This window comes from Schistocerca serialis, chromosome 6 (assembly GCF_023864345.2).
Source record: "Schistocerca serialis cubense isolate TAMUIC-IGC-003099 chromosome 6, iqSchSeri2.2, whole genome shotgun sequence".
Classification (NCBI taxonomy): Eukaryota; Metazoa; Arthropoda; class Insecta; order Orthoptera; family Acrididae; genus Schistocerca; species Schistocerca serialis.
This window is the reverse complement of record NC_064643.1, coordinates 291,744,079-291,764,774: the sequence shown is the minus strand read 5'-3', so window position 1 is coordinate 291,764,774 and position 20,696 is coordinate 291,744,079. Positions and strand designations below refer to the sequence as shown.

Genomic DNA, 20,696 nt, shown 5'->3' with positions numbered 1-20,696 from the left:
TCGGGCTTTCACGGATTTTAGTGATACGTTTATAAGAATGCCTATCTAGAAAAGTCGCAGAGTTAGTCTGACCAAGGGAGGCAGAAAAAAAAGATACAAAATTGTGCAGGTAACTGTCCGCAAAATGTAAAACAGCGCAGTCTGCCAAGCACACTTTTAGAGCTGGTGCCACTAAGTGAATCTTAAGCGAACCAAAAGACAGCTATACAACCATCATACAAGTATGAATTCCTGCATGGACTCAAAAGAGCAGCCGTCAGGTCACGCGAAAGTGCGCTCTTCACAGGTCCGCGCACAATGCCACGGCAAGACTAAGCCACACAGTACACCGTACACCACGGAGCAGGTGGCCAAGTAAAGCACTCTCACTGCTGCAGCACAGCGATGTCAGTAGGTCAACCCCGCCGCCCGGCTCTTCACTGCGAACTGAGGATAGACTGGCCTGACATACTTTTTCGCCGAGAGCGTACAGCGCGTTAGCCGACCGCAGCCGACAACAACCGAACGGCGCTGCACAGGGTGTCGAAGGAACCCACGGTCCTCCGTACCAGTTCTCGCTGCCGAGCGGTGAGGAGCCTAGTAGCGAGGGACGCCATGCGTAACTTTTTTCTTGAAATGGAAAGGGTCAACATACACTTTATCATCAAGTCCTACAATCTATTATTCCAGTTTCTGAATATTGTCTCCCCAGTTTTATGGCTGCTGCGCCTTCTACAGCGGTCAAAATTACAACATATCAAAGAAGCAATTTTGCAATGCTCAACTATTTCATGGATTCAGGAGAATGAGGACTAATATCTAACAAGTTCTTATCATGTATACATGGAACGTGTCTTTTTATCAAATACGGCTGAATGATGGCGGAAGATTCGGCAGATCGGGGCAGAAAATAGAGATACGTCACTATTGAACAGAACTGGCACTGAATATCAACTCAACAATCAACCATTGTCAAAAATGACTGCCTGTGTTGTTTGTGTCCGTTTAACGTAAGACTGCGACTTCATGGTATGATGAAGCAACATTGTCAAACCACATTGAAAGAAGCTGCTTTCTGATAGAAAATCACATTCGTATTAAACTGGAGTGAACATTCTGTAGGCTTAAACACTTTGCCATGAGGGCACACTAGTGCCGCGGCCAGGAATATGCATAGTCGGACATATAAATTTCACAACTGTTTTTGTTTTGCCGCAGATTTCCATAAATTATTGCTCTTTTCTAAATCAACGGAGATTTTCCAATATTTTAAAGGGCGTTCTTTCTCAGGGTCCAAGTTTGTTGGGCAGAAGTGTTTAATATGTTCTAGTTCAGGTGTATGAACCACTTTGATTTGCAAAATGTTTCTATACCTGTTCTTTCTCATTTACGTAAAACATTCACTTGATAAATAATTTGGACATAAAAACTGGATATTTTAAAGTCTTTCATGTATAAAATTTTAATGTCGAGGTATCACTACTAGAAGTGTCCAGGAAATGCTGCAGTTTTCTCAAAAGTAGTGTGTTACTCTTCATACGCAATACCCCTTGCAAAATATGTATACAAGAAATGTAGGAAAGAAGTGTATGAGAAATGTGACATCTGCTCCTCATTAAAAATGCTACATATTCATTTAGAGTTTCATAACTTTATTGATGTTTTAGGATATATCTCTTAACACTAAAACAGGTTTATGTGCAAAATTAAAACTAAGGAACTATTAACTTAAAGAAGTGAATGTTCCATATGTGACAAGATAGCAAGGATGGAGCACTAACCCATATAATGTAGGAAAAAGGCTGTGATTAAAATGAAACCCAAATCTTAATAGCTGGTTATGGATTTGAACCACTGCTCAAAAATGATTCTAATGTGCCAACTTCTGTGTCACCTAGCTTAGTAGAAGGAATGTAATATGTTACTGCACTCAGATTTAAATAAACCTGATGCAGGAGTGTGGACTGCACGTGAATACTGACTGCAACAGAGCTATTCCTCCTCCTCAAGGAGGATCTGTCTACTCACTAGCAAATACCTTGTCTGTAAGTTAGGGTGGTCATACAAAAATAAATGACTCTGTTCTGGGGTAGACAGATTTAATTATTACAATAATCCTTTTGATTTCCAACACAATTCAATGCTACTCCCCATTACTGAAAATCATAATTCACACAGCTAAGCCATTAAATTTCACATTAAGATCTGATTAGGGCATTTTTTAAAATGTTTATCCTTAACACGTTGACTCCCATGTGAGTGCCAGTGGCCACAGCAGAGCCACACAAATAACACAGCGCACCTGGCCTAGTGGTGAAACATACATCACTAGAGCATGCAGCAATCAACCTGTTACATCACGTGAATATAACAGAAATCATGTAGAACTGTGCCAGGGGGCTAGTCAATTGAGGAATGTCATATCTCATCCTGAAAATCGGCGTATCATGTTATAAAATTGCCAGTCCGAGCTAGTAATATTTTGTACTAAACACCACCATAAAAATGATCGCTTATCAGTAAAATTCCTGATTTTTGGTCTAGCTTTCTACTTTGGTAGTTAAAATGCAGAAAATGTAAGTACTTGGGAAAATTACACTGGCAGCTTCTACCTTAAGCTCAGTATAAATTTGTACTGTTCCAGACCATTGCCATAAAAAGTGCGTTAGACACTATCTGCCTTGTCAATGGACAGGGCACAGCAAGCAAGTCGAGTTGTACTATGTACATATTTTGGCTACAGACTTTTCATTAAATACCTCACAAAAAATTGTATTAAAATGTGTCATATTTACCATATTTTATTAAAAGCTGGATTGATACAGTGAATAATATCAAGTATAGGTGTACCAGATTTCATCAAATGTAATTAAAATATCAAATGAAATCTCTGAGAAATATGAACTCCGTGAACAGTGGAGTGCACATTTCACTTAGTTTGAAAATCTCATATGGCTAAACATTACTTCTAATTATACCTTTCTCTGATTAGAGACTAAAGTGTGAGAAACGAGCTCATAATATGAAAGTTTCTTTTCCATAATAATGTCTGCTTCTTCCATTTATTTTCAGAGTTTACCAGCAGGAACAAATGCTTTGCACAAATAAGATGTCAAATAATATTAATACGGTATAGATAAGTTCAGACTTAAATCAAGATTTTCTGGTCCTCAAAGTAGTCATGATTCAACTTTATACAATAAAATCTAAGTCATATTATACGCAAAAGAATTCTCGGTGTTTGCTTTGACACAATGTGCCCTCCATTAGACTATTATGAAGATTAAAGATAAATGCACACTACGGGGGCAAACATCAATGATTACTCTTTATAAAACCGAACTGTGGTTTCATCTGGACTTGGCATTATTATTATTTCTTTCTTGTCTCAGACGTTATGTCTGGTTAAAAATGGAAGGTGACGCGGACCTTGATCAAGCGTGACTTCCTTTTAACTGTACGGTATATGTTACATTGCATTTAGGAACTTTCAGGTAATTGAACAAGTGTCAATAATTGCTGTGGGGAAATTTTCTAAGTTTTAGATGAAAAATAGTGAGTTTTAAATTTTTTAAGACTTTTAGATATATAATCAACATCAGAACCCCGAAAATTGGACTCTCGACAACTCTACACTACGGGAAACTTGACACACCAGACACATTTTTTGGCTTTAAAAAAAAAAAAAAAAAACCTCGCATGATATTTTCGTAAAAAGCTAATTTAATTTACAGTAATGATCATGCTTATAGACTATTACAGAGCAGTGAATAAAGAGCTCTGCAAAGACTGAAATTATATTTAAATAAATCCTAAACTATCATTACAAGAATAAAACATAAAATATTGCTCTTGTACAGTAATAGCACTTTGATTAATAAGCGAAATAGCTAATTTAAGATTACTTTCAATAAGGCTCAGGGTTCATTAAATAAAAACAATATCTCAAAGTTAATGCTTTAATACAGTCAATAAAGTTAATACCGTAGGCCTAATACTTTCAGTCAAAAAGTATGTAAATAGCGGGTTATAATTGGGTCCTACACCCTAAAAATATTTAAGTATTTGAAAATAACTAATACAGTACTACAGTATTATAGTAATACAGTACTAAAGTACTAAGCTGGTACTAATATTTTGAAACTGAAAATTTAGTATTATGTATGTATTTAACTCTCTATTTTATAAAGATATTTAACATTGCTCTAAATGCCATTATTAGGGTTACAGTATCTTTAGAAAGGTGCAAATGTCAACCGCCTGACTGTATTACTGAATATGAAGTCACTGATGATCCAATTCATCCAAAACATCTCAGTGGGAATGTAGAACAGCCAAGTTGTTCAATTGCTTCTGTCCCATTGCTGATCGGAGATATGACTTCAGACGTCAAAGGGCCGTTCTGCTGTATCATGATTGGAACTACTTGGAGAAGCTTCATGCACTTCACTACTTCACATAACATTTCTCCAACTGCAGGCTCTTGTGTAAAGTACTTTCTTACATCACGCATGTTTTTTAAGACCAGTTGTTTTTTATTAGCGATATTGGCTAACATATTCAAGTGTAACTGCAGTCTCAAAATGTCTAGGTCATTTTTGAAAAACGCAGTTGATTTTTCCAAATTTTTTTCCACCTCTGTTTACTAAAAGTAAGTGCTCTTGTTCAACTGCAATGACCTGCGCGAGTTTCAGTTGAAGCAAACCGCTCAGTAATGGAAGACTGCACTGTTTCACAAACTTCAATGTAAATAGCTTTGTAGTATTCCTTTGGGGTTTTGAAAGTGTGCAGTGAGCTGGATTCGTTGTTTCCATACTTCTTTGGTATACTTTGATTCTGAGGAAGCGAAGAATCATCAACTTGTGAAGGTTTTTCTTTTAAAAACAATTCCCAGAAATGTTCAAAACTATCATGCCTCCCACAATATACAAATCAAGCCCTCACATATTTTTTCCAGATCAGCAACACTTAGATGAGGGCACTGAATTTTTTTTATTGACATCCTCTACTGGGTTCAATGCATGGCAATAAAGACATAAAAAGAAATAAGTCTTGAATTGTAAAATAAGCTCAAGGTAGCCTGCACATTTGTAACCTGCCTCTGTTTTGTCCTCTGCAGGAAGTGTTTCAAAAAACCTCTAGAAGTTCTTCAAAGTTTTTCAATATTTTCAAGATACTAGAAGCTCGCATAATCCATAGTCGAGCAAAGGGGTCGTAGACCATCTTTGTCATTGGCGCTCTCACAGCTTATGCTTCTGAAAAGGCCCATCCTTTTGTTGGATTCCCTTATGGTGTTTATTAAGTCCTTGGCTAAAGCCATAATATCCCTCATAATAGACATAAGATGGTGGAGACTGTCTACAACTGTCAAGTCTAAACTGTGAGCAGTGCAGTGCACATAACGTGCTTTTGGTTGTATATCCAAAACATTTTTAGTCCTTTGAACTTACCTCTCATAGTCGAGGCACCATCATTGCACTGTCCTCTTAAGTTATCCATTGACAAATCAAGACAAGCAAAAACGTCTTTTAAAATACTAAACAGAGTTTGTGATTCAGTGTTGGGGGTCTTGTATAAGCCAATAAATTTGTTGATGATTAAGGAATCATCGACAGTACGAATACAAAATGACACTTGTTCGTGAATCAAAGAATCATTTGTTTCATCAACCATTATAGAAAAACGTTCAGTCTCCTTGACTGAAGCCAATGCCTTTCTCAACACACCTTCCTATTACATCAATGATCTCATTTTGAATATCGTGGGACATCCGCTTATACCACGAACTCCCTAACCAATCTTTAAACTCGGGTATGTCAGTGTTTTGGAGTTCCACCAATCGAAAAAAAAAAATAAATAAATAAATAAATAAATAAATAACTAAAAAAAAATTGAGTTTACATATTTGTGCCCTCTAATTGCTAGTCCTTGTCGGTATAGAAATTGCACGGTAGTAAAAATTGTCTCGAAAGCTAAACACCCTTTCTTCATATCACTATCTAACTGTTCATTCAATTGGGAGGCCACATTTCGGTTAGTGATAGAATTTAGTTTCAGAACACCTCCTTTACACATAAATGTACTTTCATGAAGATGGAATTTTTCCAAAGCCAGTTCTCACCTGAATATAATGAAGCAACTGATGATCTAATAATTGTTCGAGGCTGAATTGCAGTATCAACAACTTCCAAGTGTGCCTTTTTGGTAACAAATTTATCCATTGCAAACTTAATTCCCAAATACACTAAGAGACTAAAGTAAATGAATAAAATATAGTTATAAAATAGTCCACTAGACACTACTCAAGTTGGAACAAGTTGGAACACTGAACACGTCTGCAGCATGCACTGAACAAAACTACCCACACTGAATGACTGCGACAGCAGGGTGGACTTTATATGGCCGCATTGTTGTAATGTCCCGAAGCGTCAAGGCAGATGGTTTCAGGTGCTTCTGCTCCAGTCCTTTTGATGTCTTTGCGGCCTCAGTGCTGGCCCGCCGGCGCCAGACTTTACTCGAAGGTTTGTGCACCAGCACCATAACACTGTTATGATTCACACCACTCGTTTTCAGTTAACCTGCTTACTACTGTAATAATTATTTAGCTCATTACTCCAACAAGGAGGCCCACAGTCCCTTTTGTGGGTACATGGGTGGAGCGCACGGGGCCCCGAGCTATTGCAGTCTCCTTCCTTTTTCCAGACTGCATTACCTCCCTGTTCCTGTCCTTTCCTATCCTTGCTCCTTTCTCCCTGCTCCCTCCTTTCCCTCTTGATGGCCGTCTTTATATCGACTTGGCTATCCTCCGGGCTTTGTTTTGGTATGTGCTATTGTTTAGTTTGCTGTTTCCACCTCCTTTTCGGCATCTTTGGTCCCCCTGGGGTTTGGTCTCCATTTCCAACGTCTTCTGTTCAGTGTGAGCCATTTGGGGATAAACTCCCAACCTAGTTTCCATGGTGCAGCCTCCTCTCCCCCCTTTTCCCCTTGCACGCTGTCCCCCTTCCTGCTAGGTCACTAACACGGTTGCCAGTCTGTGTGATGGGGACGACCCACTTGGCTAAGCCCCCTGACAACACAGGGATCACACTGCTAGTACCAGAACTGTTAATGCACCGTGTATGTCAAGGAGTCGATGCTCATCACTTTGGGGCATCAGAGCTCCTGGCAATGGCCACCGTGCCAGATGGCCCTTGCTGTGGCTGGGTGGCGCCCACGGGGCGAGCCCCTAGTCAGAGTGGGTGGCACTAGGGTCGATGCCTTGCGCATGAAGTGACAAAAGCTTCAACACCCTGGCCACCCGGAGGCCGTCACTATGAGTGATAGAAAATACATGACACTCCTCCTTCTGACCCTTCAGCCTTCCCCTCCCGGCTTGGGTTGAAACCTTTCCCTTGGTACCTGGTTTGTACCTGGACAGATGGCGAAAGTTTTGCCACGACCAAGCCTTTGTTTTTCGTGGAGCCGATTGAAGGTAAGTAAGGCAAAGTGGAATCCATGAGTAAAATGCGGTCCAGTTCTTTGCTCATGATCTGCTGCGCAACCTGTAGCCCTGCGTGCTTGTGACCATCTCGGTGATGTTCCAGTCTCCGTCGCACTCCACCAATCTTTGAACTAGGCATAGGGCATCATTTTCCACCAGGATCTTCTTCTCCAAACAGACGAAGTGCTCCGTGCAAACCTCGAGCGGCGAGGAGTCCGATTTATCCGCTGTGTACAGCGAGGCCCTAAAAAATAATCACACCGATACAGGTGCCTTTATCCTGGCCTTTGAGGGTGTGACGTAAAACCTTACATTCCACCACTGAGATGCTTTAAATGCTTGTGGTTTGTACACATCTTCCCGCTGCACCAACGATCCCCTCTGCAGTGACCTCCATGAGGGGTGTACCTGTTCTCCCCCGCCAGTGTACGCAAATTGTAATGCGCAGCATCCTCCACACTCGCCAGCATGCCCGGTGTAAGTGAAAGAACAACGGATTCAAGAGTACAAGACCTTAGATCGACTTACCACAACCGAGGCTTGTCGAAAGCATGACCGGCTCCATCTCGTGCCTATAACTTCTACTTTTGTTTCAGTTACGTCCATTCTCCCTCCTAACCCCTCCTCTTCCCAGCCCCGCCCCCATTCGCCACACACCTTCCACCTCACCCTCACTCTCCCACTCCCCCTCAGCACCCATACCCACCCCTTCAGGTGCTGCTCCCCCTCCCCCGCCAGAGAAGCGCTCCCCTTCTTCAGCAGCCGCCGGTACTGGAGCTCCCTCCCGGGACTCCTCTTCCCGCCACCCCTGAAAGGCGATCTGCATCTCCACATTGACCGTGCAATCTGCAGCTGGTGGGCATCAAGATTTCCAGGTGTAATTCCGTGCCCAACCTCACTGCAGTCTGCCCTTCTCTTCCTTCACAAGAGAAGAAGCAGAAACACAAGAACAAGGGCAAGCCCCCCTCTGGTACCCCGAGGTGCCGCCTTCCCCTCCTCCAGCCAATGAACCAACGAAGTCTGACCCCACCTATACAGACATTACCCAATCCTCATCGGTGACGGATGGCAACTCGGCAGCATGACCGGCTCCAGTCCGTTTGCTTCCCATTTGGACTCCACCTTGAGAATCCACCAGTAGAATTGCAATGGATATTTGTGTTACCTCCCGGAGTTCTAGCCCCTTCTTTTCATCTACTCTGCTGCTTGCACTGCTCTCCAGGAGACCCATTTTGTCAATTCTTACTCGCCCACACTTCATGGGTTCCACGCTTTTTGTCGGAACCGAATTGGCCCCTTGCAGGCTTCTGCTGGTGTTTGCACCTTGGTACACAAGAACATGAGTTCCACTCCATACCACTCTGGAAGCAATTGCTGTCAGGGTCCATCTGGCCACTCCAATCACAATCTGTAATCCCTACCTCCCGCTAGACAGGCTGCCCACTTCCCTTACCCTAACCACTCTTCTTCAACAACTCCCTTCTCCCTTCCTGCTTCTAGGGGACTTTAATGCCCACAACCCTCATTGGGATAGTCACACAACTACTGCCCTGGGCAGGATAGTTGAAGCTGTTCTGGCAGGGCTTGACCTCTGTCTACTAAACATCGGCGCTCCCACACACTTAAGTGTGGCACACGGCTCTTTCTCTGCCATTGACCTCTCCATCAGTCCTGGCCCTCTTCCCTCCATTCCATGGGGTGTCCACAATGACTTATGTGACAGCGATCATTACCCGATTGTTTTGACCTTCCTTCGGTATATCCCGCTCTGTCACCCTTCCAGGTAGGCCTTCTCTAAAGCTGACTGGGGTGCCTTCTCCTCTGCTATAAACCCCCCTGTGCTACCACACATGGCAGTATTGATGAGTCTACACAGACTTTGACTGCCGCCATTTTTTCCTCAGCTGTTTCAGTCATCCATTCTCCCTTGGGTTCTCCCCCATAGGAAAATGGTCCCTTGGTGGACTCTGGAAATTGCTGCGGCCAAAAAAGACCGCTGCCGTGCTCTTCAACACTTCAAGCGGCACCCTTCTACTGCTCTCCTTCTGGTCTGTAAACGATTACGCACCTGGGTCCGTTACCTAATCTCCAGACTTTGTCGCAGAGCATTTCGCTCAACACTTTGCCCAAGCCTCTGCATCGACTCAGTATCCATGCACGTGTGCTTGGCACGACTGCCTTTGTCTTTTGTGTCTCACTGCTTGGAGCCTTATAATGCCCCATTTAGAGAGTGGGAATTCACCAGCACCCTCACCCTTTGTTCCAACACAGCTCCTGGACCGGATCGGATACACAACCAAGCGCTCCAACACTTATCGGTGTCTGGCCACCGTCATATACTGACCCTTTTCAACCGTCTGTGGAATGGGGGGGTATTTCCTACCCATGGCAGGAAAGCATTGTTATTCCAGTGTTGAGGCATGGGAAGCCACCTCTTCAGTTGGGTAGTTACCATCCAATTAGGCTTACCAACACGTTCTGCAAGCTCCTAGAATGCCTGGTGATTCGACAGCGGTTTTGGATCCTTGAATCCTGTGAGCTTTTGTCATCGACTCGAGATAGTTTTTGCTGTGGCCGCCCTATGGTGGGTAACTTGATCCACCTGGAGTCTATCCGGTCGGCTTTTTCCCATTGGCAACAACTCATTGCAGTCTTCTTTGACCAGCATAAAGCCTAAGGCACCACCTGGCACCTCCACATCCTCACCACCCTTCACGAATGGGGCCTTTGTAGCGCTCAGCCCGTTTTTATCTGTAACTTTTTTTTGTAGCTCTTTCCGGGTTCAAGTTGGTTCCTGCTACAGCATTTCCCATCGACAAGAAAATGGGGTTCCACAGGATTCCGTGATGAGTGTCACTCTCTTTCTCGTAGTCACTAATGGCCTGGTGGTGGCTGCTGGGCCGACAGTGTACCCCTCTTTGTATCTACGTCACTTCCTCCGTCATGGGCACTGCAGAATGCCGTTTACAGGGGGCAGGCACAATCTTGGGCTCTCTCCCATGGCTTTCGGTTTTTGGTGGCCACGTCGTGTGTTATGCATTTCTGCCGTCGCCGTACGGTCCATCCCCATCTGGATCTGTTCCTCGATGGCCAATCCCTTGAGTTGGTGGACACCCATCGCTTCTTGGGTCTGGTCTTCGATGCCCGGTTGACATGGCTCCCTCATCTTCGCCACTGAAGAGTACACGCTGGTTACATCTCAATGTTCTTAGATGTCTGTGCAATACCACCTGGGCTACCAACAGGCCATCTCTTGCTATTGGCATTCTGGAAATAGACCTTCACTTGGCATTACGTTGTCAGGTTTTGGGACTTTGGAATACAGAATGACACACTCTTTCTTCGCCAAACAAGCTCTGGACGATAAAGGATTCTAAAACTATGTGGCGGTCCTCCCAACGAGCCTCTCGTAAGGCCTCTGTCGTTCTTTGCCGGGTCCGCATCGGCCATACTTGGCTGACTCACGGTTATCTCCTCCATTGTGAGGACCCTCCTCTCTGTCATTGTGGATCAATGTTGACTGTGGTTCACCTCTTCCTGGACTGTCCCAACTTTGCTGCCCTGCGCCGGACTTTTAGCTTTCCTGACTCACTACCCCTTGTGTTAGCTGACAATGCCTCAGCGGTTGATATAGTTTTAAGATTTCTTCGTGATGGGGGTTGTTATCACTTTATTTAAGCGTGGGAACTTCAACCTTATTGGTGGGTGGAGGGGTTGCCAGGCCGTCTTGCTCCCCCCTTCATCCCGATTGGACTGGCTTCGATTGGGCTTGGCGGTTCACTCCCACCCTCTGCCTTCCCACTCCTTTCCTTATGGGGTCTGTTTTATCTTGAGTGTCTATCTTGTCTACCTGTGTTTCTTCCATCATGACCGTCATTAGTCACTTTCTTTCCCTCCTCTCTTCTTCTGCCTTCTTCCTTCCTTCTCTGTCGATAGTTTGTAATTTTATGGCCATTGTAGTTCCCTCTTATAGTGTGAGGTTTTATCGGTTTTTGTTATTCCAAGGTTGGAGGGACTGATGACCGCAAAGTTTGGTATCTTCTTCAATCCAATCAACCTACCTTAACTCATTACTGAATGTGTTTTAAAATGTAACTATCATCAAACAAGGAAATACAAAATTCCAACAAAATTTTGTGATTTTGCAAAGCATAATATAACTAATATTTTTCTTAAATTACAAACGAATTTTTGAGGGGGCTCGGGCACCTTCAGGCCCCATGGAGTCAGTGCCTGTGACTATAATATCAATGAATCACAGTTGGAATCGATCAAGTCATACAAATACCTCGATATGAAACTTTGTAGGGATATGAAATGGAATGATCACATAGGCTCAGTTGTGGGTAAAGCAGGCAGAAAACTTCAGTTTATTCGTAGAATACTGGGTAAGCGCAATCAGTCTATAGCGATGATTTCTTAAAGATCACCCCTTCTAGAATACTAGTAAAGTGTGTGTGGTCCATACCAACTAGGACTAAAGGGGGATATTGAATGTATACAGAGAAGGGCTGCATCAATGGTCACAGGTCTTGTTAATCTGTCGGGAAGTGTCAGAGATGCTGAAGAAACTCAACTGGCAATCTCGAAGACAGTCATGAACTATCCCGAGTAAGCCTATAAACAAAGTTTTACAAATCAGCTTTAAATATGACTCCAGGAATGTACAACAACCCCCTACATATCTCTCATATAAGGGTCACAAGGGCAAGATTAGAATAATTACAGCACACACAGATGCATTCAAACAATAAATTTTTCCCACCCTCCACATGTGAATGGGATGGTAAAAATCCCTAATAACCGGTGCAATGGGATGTACCCTCTGCCATGCACTCAATCTTAGTTTGCAGAGTATCGATGTAGATGTAGAAGGTTTACTATGGAGCATTTTCTATTGCTGCTGTTCTACTTATCTGCCTGAGATATTCCTGATGGGCTTTGTGCAGTGCTTGACGTCAGTACAAGTGCAGAAAAGAGACTGATTTGCCATATGTGGCTTCAGGGAACATCAATATAACATCTTGTTTTAATTAGTTGAATGGTCAGTGCTGAAATGTATTCAGTCTAACATAAAGACACATGCTAATCTCTTGTCAGATGTAGAGTCAATGCTTAATAAAGTCTGACAGTAACTCCAAGTTGTCAGATTATTGATTTAGCAGACATTGACATTGAATAAAGATTTAAGATGATTTCATCCATTCTGCAGTTTGAAGACAACTGCATATCAAATGTGTAGTCTTGTTAGCAACACATATACTGATCAAATGCTCACAGTGGCAGTGTGTTATGCTCCTCATTTAAAGCACAACCAATGCTCTAGGTCAGGACTGATCAGCTGGAAGAACTTGGCCTTCCAATTTTGGTACAAAACACAACAGACTACTAGTATGTAATAGATTCCAGTTTTACTCAAATTCATCAGCAAAATGTTTACTTTATTGATATATCCAATGCGAACAATGCAACAAACTGAAAATGAAAAAAGAAGATTGTGAGGAACAGAGACATGAGACAAACTAAAACATTTCAATGAAAACAATACGTAATAATTAAAAGAGGGCAGCCAGTTATGAAAGAAAGACCAGAAGAGGACAGTGAAACCCTCTATCTTTACTTGGAAGACTTGTGCATATATAGACAATTAAAGTGTTCCCACATAGGTATGAAATGTATAAAAAAAATCCATGTGAAAGTACGCAACATAAGCATGTGGATTTGAATGTGCAACATCCTGGTTGGTAAGTAATTGCTTTAAACCCTTCACAAACTCTCCAGCTGAAAGTAGAGCTCACATATGACAAATGTTAATTTCTTCAAAAACTATGGCTTAGTGACCTAATCCCTCTATGGCCACATTTAGATAGTCCAAACTGTTCAGCTTCCTTGTAGGATCACAAAACCCAATAAGGGATATCATTCTGGAATAATTTATCATGTTGGACATCATTTGCACCACATTAATCTGCAACGTTTGGACACACAACCAAGAGTGAGGACTGTGTGCCAGTGGTGGCACAATTTTGTTTTTAGTAACATGGTCGGTACAACTCTGGTTCATGGGATTGTTGGGCAGAGAGTGTGTGTTTGCTGCCCCTGACAAAAACAGGGTTATCTGGCAATTCTGCAAGTGAAGAGGGGGCTTAGTTGTGAATAGAGTGCTAGCTTGTGGAATGTGGAGTGCGCAAGGTGAGGCCGTGGAGTCAGCCCCATACGGCCTATTGGGCGGAGTACACACTGTGTTTTGGAATATGTGGCTCGATGGCGTTGTGTGGAAAACTGGGTTGTGACTTTTAGAGACCTACAAGTAATGTTGGTTTGATCGTGTCTAGGCCCCAGTTATGGCCACATTAAGGGCAATTCGAGATACACCACATTTTTAGTATAGGAAGAAAGTATACAAATTACTTCAAAAAATCGTATCTATTGCTTCAAAGTCTACACATTACAACCATGTAAAAACAAATATTCTAAGTTATTTAACAAAAGCAGAAAAAAATATTGAAAAATAAATGGCGCATTTCCCCAGTTTTGGCCATGTTAACCCTACCTACGGCCAGTTGTTTCCCCACTTATGGCCACTTCATATTATAATAAAACTATGGCTAAAATAATTGTCAATCCATGTGCCAGAAAGTAATTTGTGCTTTATACAAGTATATAAGACAACAGACAACAAACATACATCAAATAGGTAAAAGGTACAGAAAAAAAAAAAAAAAAAACGTTAGGCAAAGTATTGTCCCAGTAATTACTAAAATCAACTTCCACACAAGTTTATTTCTCACGAGTATCAATGGAACCAGGGAACTTTGTTTTTAATGAACGTCCTTCTTGCATCAAGACTGTATCTGGCAGTTTCCCTGTAATATCTTCACCCATTATAGTCTAAACATGATTTTCAATGTATTCGAAACAAGTTTTCTGAACATTAGAACTTTTTAGGCACTGAATTTCATATTCAGAGTCAGAAAGCACTTTCAAAATTACAGATACATACTTAAAAATGACAGGTCTTGTTCTTCTATTTCCTGTTAAACTAAATTTTACCAAAATAAAGTCCCCTACTTTCAAATTCTCACTCAAAGATAGTTTCACATTTTCTGTATTTCATCTTCATCTCCTTCTATGTAGTCATCGAAACCGCTTCCATTGTCTGTCCATTCTCGTTCCTCAGAAGAACTATCACTTAACTCTTGTCTGTTTCTTGTTTTCCCCTTTTTTACATGAGATAACGCCAAGTGCTGCTCTTTGGACTTTAACTCCTTCATAGCTTTTCTCTTCCTTTTTTCCTGCTCCTTCTCCTGCTGCTCTTTTTCCTTTCTCCTGCTTCTCTTTTTCCTTCAGTTCATGATATTCCACCCACTTGTCACTAGTCACAACAGTGGGTGTATGTTCTTGCTTTCTCTTTGTGCCTCGTCGTTTGGATTCTGGCCAAGTGATGACACTTTCAAAAACTGTTGCTAATGATTTTGGTGGTGTCACTTGGATACGCACTGAAGATGGACTATGGTTGGATATTGGAGTACCTGAATTATGTGAAATACTGTTGGGGGTTGTTGATATATCTGCAGGAATAAGACTGTTGGAGAGTGAATTGCATGTTGAAAATATGTCAATATTATCAACATTTTGATTAAGTCTGTCTGTGTTTTGTGAAACAGTCTCTGTTTGATTATCTTCAGAGGGATGCGCTATGCTATCTGTCAGAATGTCATCAGTGTTACCACTAGCACCATGCATTTCAACCTCATCAGCTATTTTTCTCCAGAACTTGAAAAGTAATAATGCTTCTTGATTTCCTTCCCACTCATGATTGCTTCTCTTGGTTGCTCTGAACTCACCTAGAAGGACAGGATCAATTTGCTTTTCTATGTATGGGAAATGTCTCAGAAGTTCCTCATTTGTCTGAACTGTGGTTGAGGCTGGTATACTACGAACAACTATCTTGCTGTAATCTACATTGTTCACATTAAATGGAAACAGACCAGTGGCCCTGAAACCAGCACAAATATTTGCCACCATTTTAGGTTCTGTAATAATTTGTGACAGAACAGAAGGTACATCAGATTTTGAAATTTCAGTGCCATTATTTTCAAAATTCCATTTCTGAACAATCTTCTTCCACATTTTTTTCATAGGTCCAAAAACAGCTACATCTAATGGTTGCAAGATGTGTGTAGAATTGGGATGGAGAGCAACTAGAATTATCTGATATTCCCTACAATATCTGCTCAAATGAAGCGTCAAATGAGAGCAGTGCCCATCTAAAAATATTACTACAGGCCGGGGAATTTCAGCTTCTTTCAAGAACGGATCAAATACATTTGTTATATACTCAAAAAAACTTTCACCTGTCATCCACCCATTTTCTGTTTTTCCAATGCCTCAGTTTGGAGAAGCTGCTTTCACAATGATGCTGGAATCCTTGCATATTTGAATAGTGTTAAGGGAGGAGCAAATTTTCCAGCAGCATTCACTGCAAACAATGTAGTAATGTTATCTTTGTCAGAGTTACATGACTCATCATAAACATGATGGCCACGAGGACCTATGATTAATTCCCCTTTAGGAGCCGAAAAAAAGAAGTTTCATCCATATTAAAAATTCTATTTGGGTCATTTAACACATCCATATCATTTAAAGTGATGGATACTTCGTGAAACCAGTTTCTTATTTTCTCTTCTGTAACAGAAGCTCTAGCCCTATTGACATATTCTGCATGTTTTTGTGACAGAACCCTGTGTCTCTTAAGAAATCCATAATACCCCTTTTTTCCAGGTCGATTGTTAGTAAATGTAGCCTTACAACTTTCCATATCTGCATTCTCAGTAAGTTTTTGCACAGATGCACAGAGATTTTCGTTAGTAACTGGAAATCCCATGCTAGAACACTTCAAAACCCAGTCCACCAATTTTTTTTTCAATTTGTTCTCCTAAGACAGAAAGTGGACCACAGTGCCCTGTAGATTCTTTTGGAGATACACCACAAATTTTGTTTCTTAATGTTGTCCTTGGAACTTTGAACAACTTGCTTGCAGTAGCAACCTTCATTCCCTCATCAATAGCCTTTAGAGCGTCTTTAACTTTGCTGGGAGAATACTGAAACTTCTTATTCTTTGGTTGACTCATTTTTCCTATAAATAATGCACAAAGATTTAGTTAAAGAATGTTACATATTTGAATAGTGCCTATTGCATATTTTGTATCTTACAAGCATACGTAAATTAGTATGATATGCCAAGACAATACTAACAATGAGGTATATATTGATATAAAAATACCAAAAATATTTTAATAAACCTATTTAAATAAAATTAGCCTAGTGTAATGTAGAACAGAACACTAATATTGATTTTTTAGAAGTGGCCAAAACAGGATACATATATGTCTCTACTTATGGCCACATGCATGGCCATAACACGGAACCAGGGCTAAATATGGATCTGTTAATGGCCACATACTTTTGATAACATGTTTTTAGGCTGAGCGATATAAAACTTAAAAGAAATGAAAATATAATGTCCCATCTTACCTCTGAACAGATTAAGTTTCTTCTGATGTTTTATTTAAACAAGTAAAATACAAAAAAACAGATCATGTGTTGCTTAAAGAAAACTTCTGCAAAACCCAGCTTCTGCAACACTGATCATTTCACAAAATGGTGTCTCCAAACAAAAACAGACAAAAGAATGATTATGTAGACAAATGAAGAGAGCCTTTCACCAAGTTTATAATAATCTATAGTAGAACTGGCTGGTATTCCAGAGAAGCTTCAAAATTAACCTTTGACATCAAGGTGGCCATAAGTGGGGTAGTGGCCAAAACTAGAGCCTTCACCCTATCTGTCTATCAGCTGTTGAAGGCAGGTGTTTTGCTGCTTCTGCCCGCACTTACCCACAGTGGCTCAACAGTTTTCTACACTGGAACCTTGCAACTTCTTGAGAAATTTACGGCCAATTAGTACTAAAGTTACATGTGAATAGGTGCAAGCTATAGAATGATGTGTTTTAACTGACAGTCTTTCATGAAAGTGTTCCCAGTGGCCAGTGGGCAGCGATTTGCTTTATTACATGCTGATGTAGCTTGTCTCTGATACTAAGCTGTTTCAGGTAATCCACTGGGTAATGGCTGATTTGATGTGAATTATGAAGAAATGAACATGCTGGATGCAACCAAGTGGATGTGTCACAGCAGCATTATCAAGGATCCAAACCTGGAACCAACCAATTTCTTTATAAAAGGGAAGCTTTTCAATGTTTGATTTTTAAAACGGTAAAGCTCTGCAAAGTTTGGTTTCGGTGTCATTAAGCTGCATTTCTTTAAAATGCTCTGGTAAACATGGTGTTTAGATGGTTGTTGATCTTTTTATAAGGTGGAGTCATTTTGCTCGTGAGCTTTGATTTTTTACAGTTGTTCTATGCATTAATATTGTCTCTGTTCACCAGAGATGAAGTGAAATGAGTTTGTTGTGGTACTATATGAAACAATTTAATGTGATATATTTTGCAGATTTTCCTAAGTCGTGATTTAATAAAGCTATAAATTTGTTATTGCTAATTCGTCTCAATCAATCTCATCATCTCATCCTACTGCCCAGTACTATAAGAACTGCAAAAAGTGTGTTTGGAAAACCTGATCTTTATTATGTAAGGCTGTAAACAAAGCACATGTTCAAACTGCACAGTCGGTTTGTATGAAAATAATGGGACTTTTTTCAGCAGAGTGTACTAAAAACAAGGACACTACTACTATAGGTAACATTGCAGGAGAAAAAAGTGATGTAATGAAAAGATAAGAGACCCGGGGTATTATAAAAAAACATGTCTTGTACAAGAAGGAATATTCAATACCCAATTTTGGAAGAGCAAAATGTTACACACTACAACCTAAGTGGATGGTTCCACACCCACACGGAGATGTCTTTGTATGTGTTGTGGAAATTTTTTTTAACTTTTCTTGGTAAATTTGAAGAACTTACTTGAATCTGCTACAAATGGCTCCTTACTTGTAAGTATAAGTTTTTAATAGTAGGCCTATTTGATGTATTGTTCCAAGAATATGCTGTTTGTCCTGGAAAGCGAGCATTCTTCTAAAGTTACATATGTCTTTCTGGAAGAGAACAAACTAAGAAAAATGGTTGCCATTGACTCCTTCACTGGCAAACTTTGAAAATGAACAGCGAAAGCAGCAACACACCAATGTCTTAATGAACTTCAACACCATACTACAAAAGTGAAGTGTTGTCTACAGATTGAACAACTTTGCTTGGTGCTACACTGATTTTGCCAGAGACTGGTCTGGGATAAGAAGAGTAAAGGTGCCATTGCAGTAATGGTCACATCACTTTTTACAAAAGTGAATATTCACAATACAAGCCAGACAGGAGTGATATACACACGAAACAAGACACAAGTGTTGCAGTTGTAAACAATGACAGGGGGCATGACTCAGAATATTACACAAGATGTTTCAACAGTTGCATTCATAGGCACAGACAATCGGTATCAACTGTCTGAATTCAAAAAGTCATTTGTGCCAGTGGAGTGAGTAACCAGCTTTGTGATGGTATAGGAGAGGTGCCGAAGCACTAGACTACAAACATTACCTTTCCAGCACACGCACAGCAATAATTTAGAATGCTATGCATTTTACAAGAATGATGAAGTGATGCAAATCATTAGAACAACAACTCTTATCCTATTGCCAAATGTGAAAATTGGAGAATCCTACCAGAAGAAAATAGAAGAGTAGCCCACCAGAATACCTCTGTGAAATAAATTCAGAAGACACAGGACTGGACTCAAAGGTTATAGATATCAGTCGTGAATTAAAGGAAATCATCATGCACTGGCTGCTTGATTTAGATTTCCTTGTAAGACAGAAACACTACCAACAGTGCTCACTTCTAATGATTTGAAGATTGCGACAACTCAAATTCCTATTGCTTCAATGAGAAAGCATCAGTTGGTATCAAAGGAAGATACTGTCTCAGTTGAAAACACACACACACACACACACACACACACACACACACACAGTTCACTGAATTACTGATTTCAGTTTTACACAGTGTACAAAAGTACTATTCTTTGGAGCCTGTATGTTTTGGAATTCATATAGATATTTTCTTCTTTTTAAGATGTTTGAAAGCTGTGTGTATTAGATATCCTTAATGAGGTTAAAATGCTACCATAAAGTAAGACTAGATTTTTATTTCAAGATAATATGGCGATACTTTGGTGATGGAAACTGGTTTAATGTAGCCAACAGCATAATTTTCAAACATTTCAAAAACCATTACACATAACATTTGTTTTGGAATTACTACTTTAAAAAAAATTGAATTTTGATTTTACTAGTATACATGCGAAACTTGGGCCCATATTTCAAAACGATGATTTCATTTTAATCAGAAAATTAACATAGAAAAAGAGGGGACAACAAAATATCCAGGAATACCCAATTTAACATTGTCACCCAAGGTGCCATCTTTAGAAGCCTGTATAACTGAACAGGAAATTTTTGGCCAAAACAAGAAAAATACTGTTAAGGGTCATGCCAAATCCTTATAAAAACAATCTAAAAAAGCAAGAAAATAGAATAAGGATTACAACAGTAACCCAAAATCCTGCAATAAAGAAAGCCAACTCTTTTGTCTTATAAGGGAAATACTGTACACTAGCTACTTGACTTCAATCTTCGCTAGTTTCTGTACTATCATTTTGTAACTTCACGCATCCCTTCAAACGCTACAAATTTTTAGAGGTATATGACAATTATGAAGAAAGTTACAGGCATGCAGAGTTGACACTGTGTGATATTTACATGTATATGTCTCAACATAAATGGCTATAATCCAAGTTCTAATCGAAACATAATAATGAAACTTTATCGTAAAAAGCTAACGAGTAGAGCTTTACACTGATATGCAGCATGGAGGGTTTCTAAGAATTTTCACATTGAAGGTTATTGACCTTAACATTTGACCCCACTTTCAATTATTTTGGAAAAAATATACTGGTTGCTCTAATATGCTAATACACACATGGTAAATATCAAGCTGCCAAATCAGAAACATCATGCCTAAAAATTAACTTTGTCAGCATCAGTACACTATCAAGATGCAAACGATAGCACATTGCTATGAATCACAAATTATTAAAAAATACATTTTATAATAAGTAATGTTGTGTAATAATATGGTTTGTATTAGTGCAGTGGTGTTGTGAATC

General features: G+C 40.3%; 1 protein-coding gene across 5 annotated transcripts in view; it reads right to left on the bottom strand.

Moving 5' to 3' along the window:
* Positions 1-20,696, bottom strand: part of LOC126483613 (retinoic acid receptor RXR) — a 141,425-nt gene that overhangs the window by 115,043 nt on the left and 5,686 nt on the right. For 2 of the 5 annotated variants that reach the window (XM_050106651.1, XM_050106653.1), the window contains exon 1: positions 220-436. The exons of 2 other annotated variants lie outside the window; for them this stretch is intronic. In XM_050106651.1, coding sequence (XP_049962608.1) covers positions 220-237 — 18 coding nt within the window. In that variant the 5' untranslated portion in view covers positions 238-436. Of the gene's footprint in view, positions 1-211; positions 437-20,696 lie in introns of those variants that run through there. One more of the 5 variants, XM_050106652.1, reaches the window with a different exon arrangement.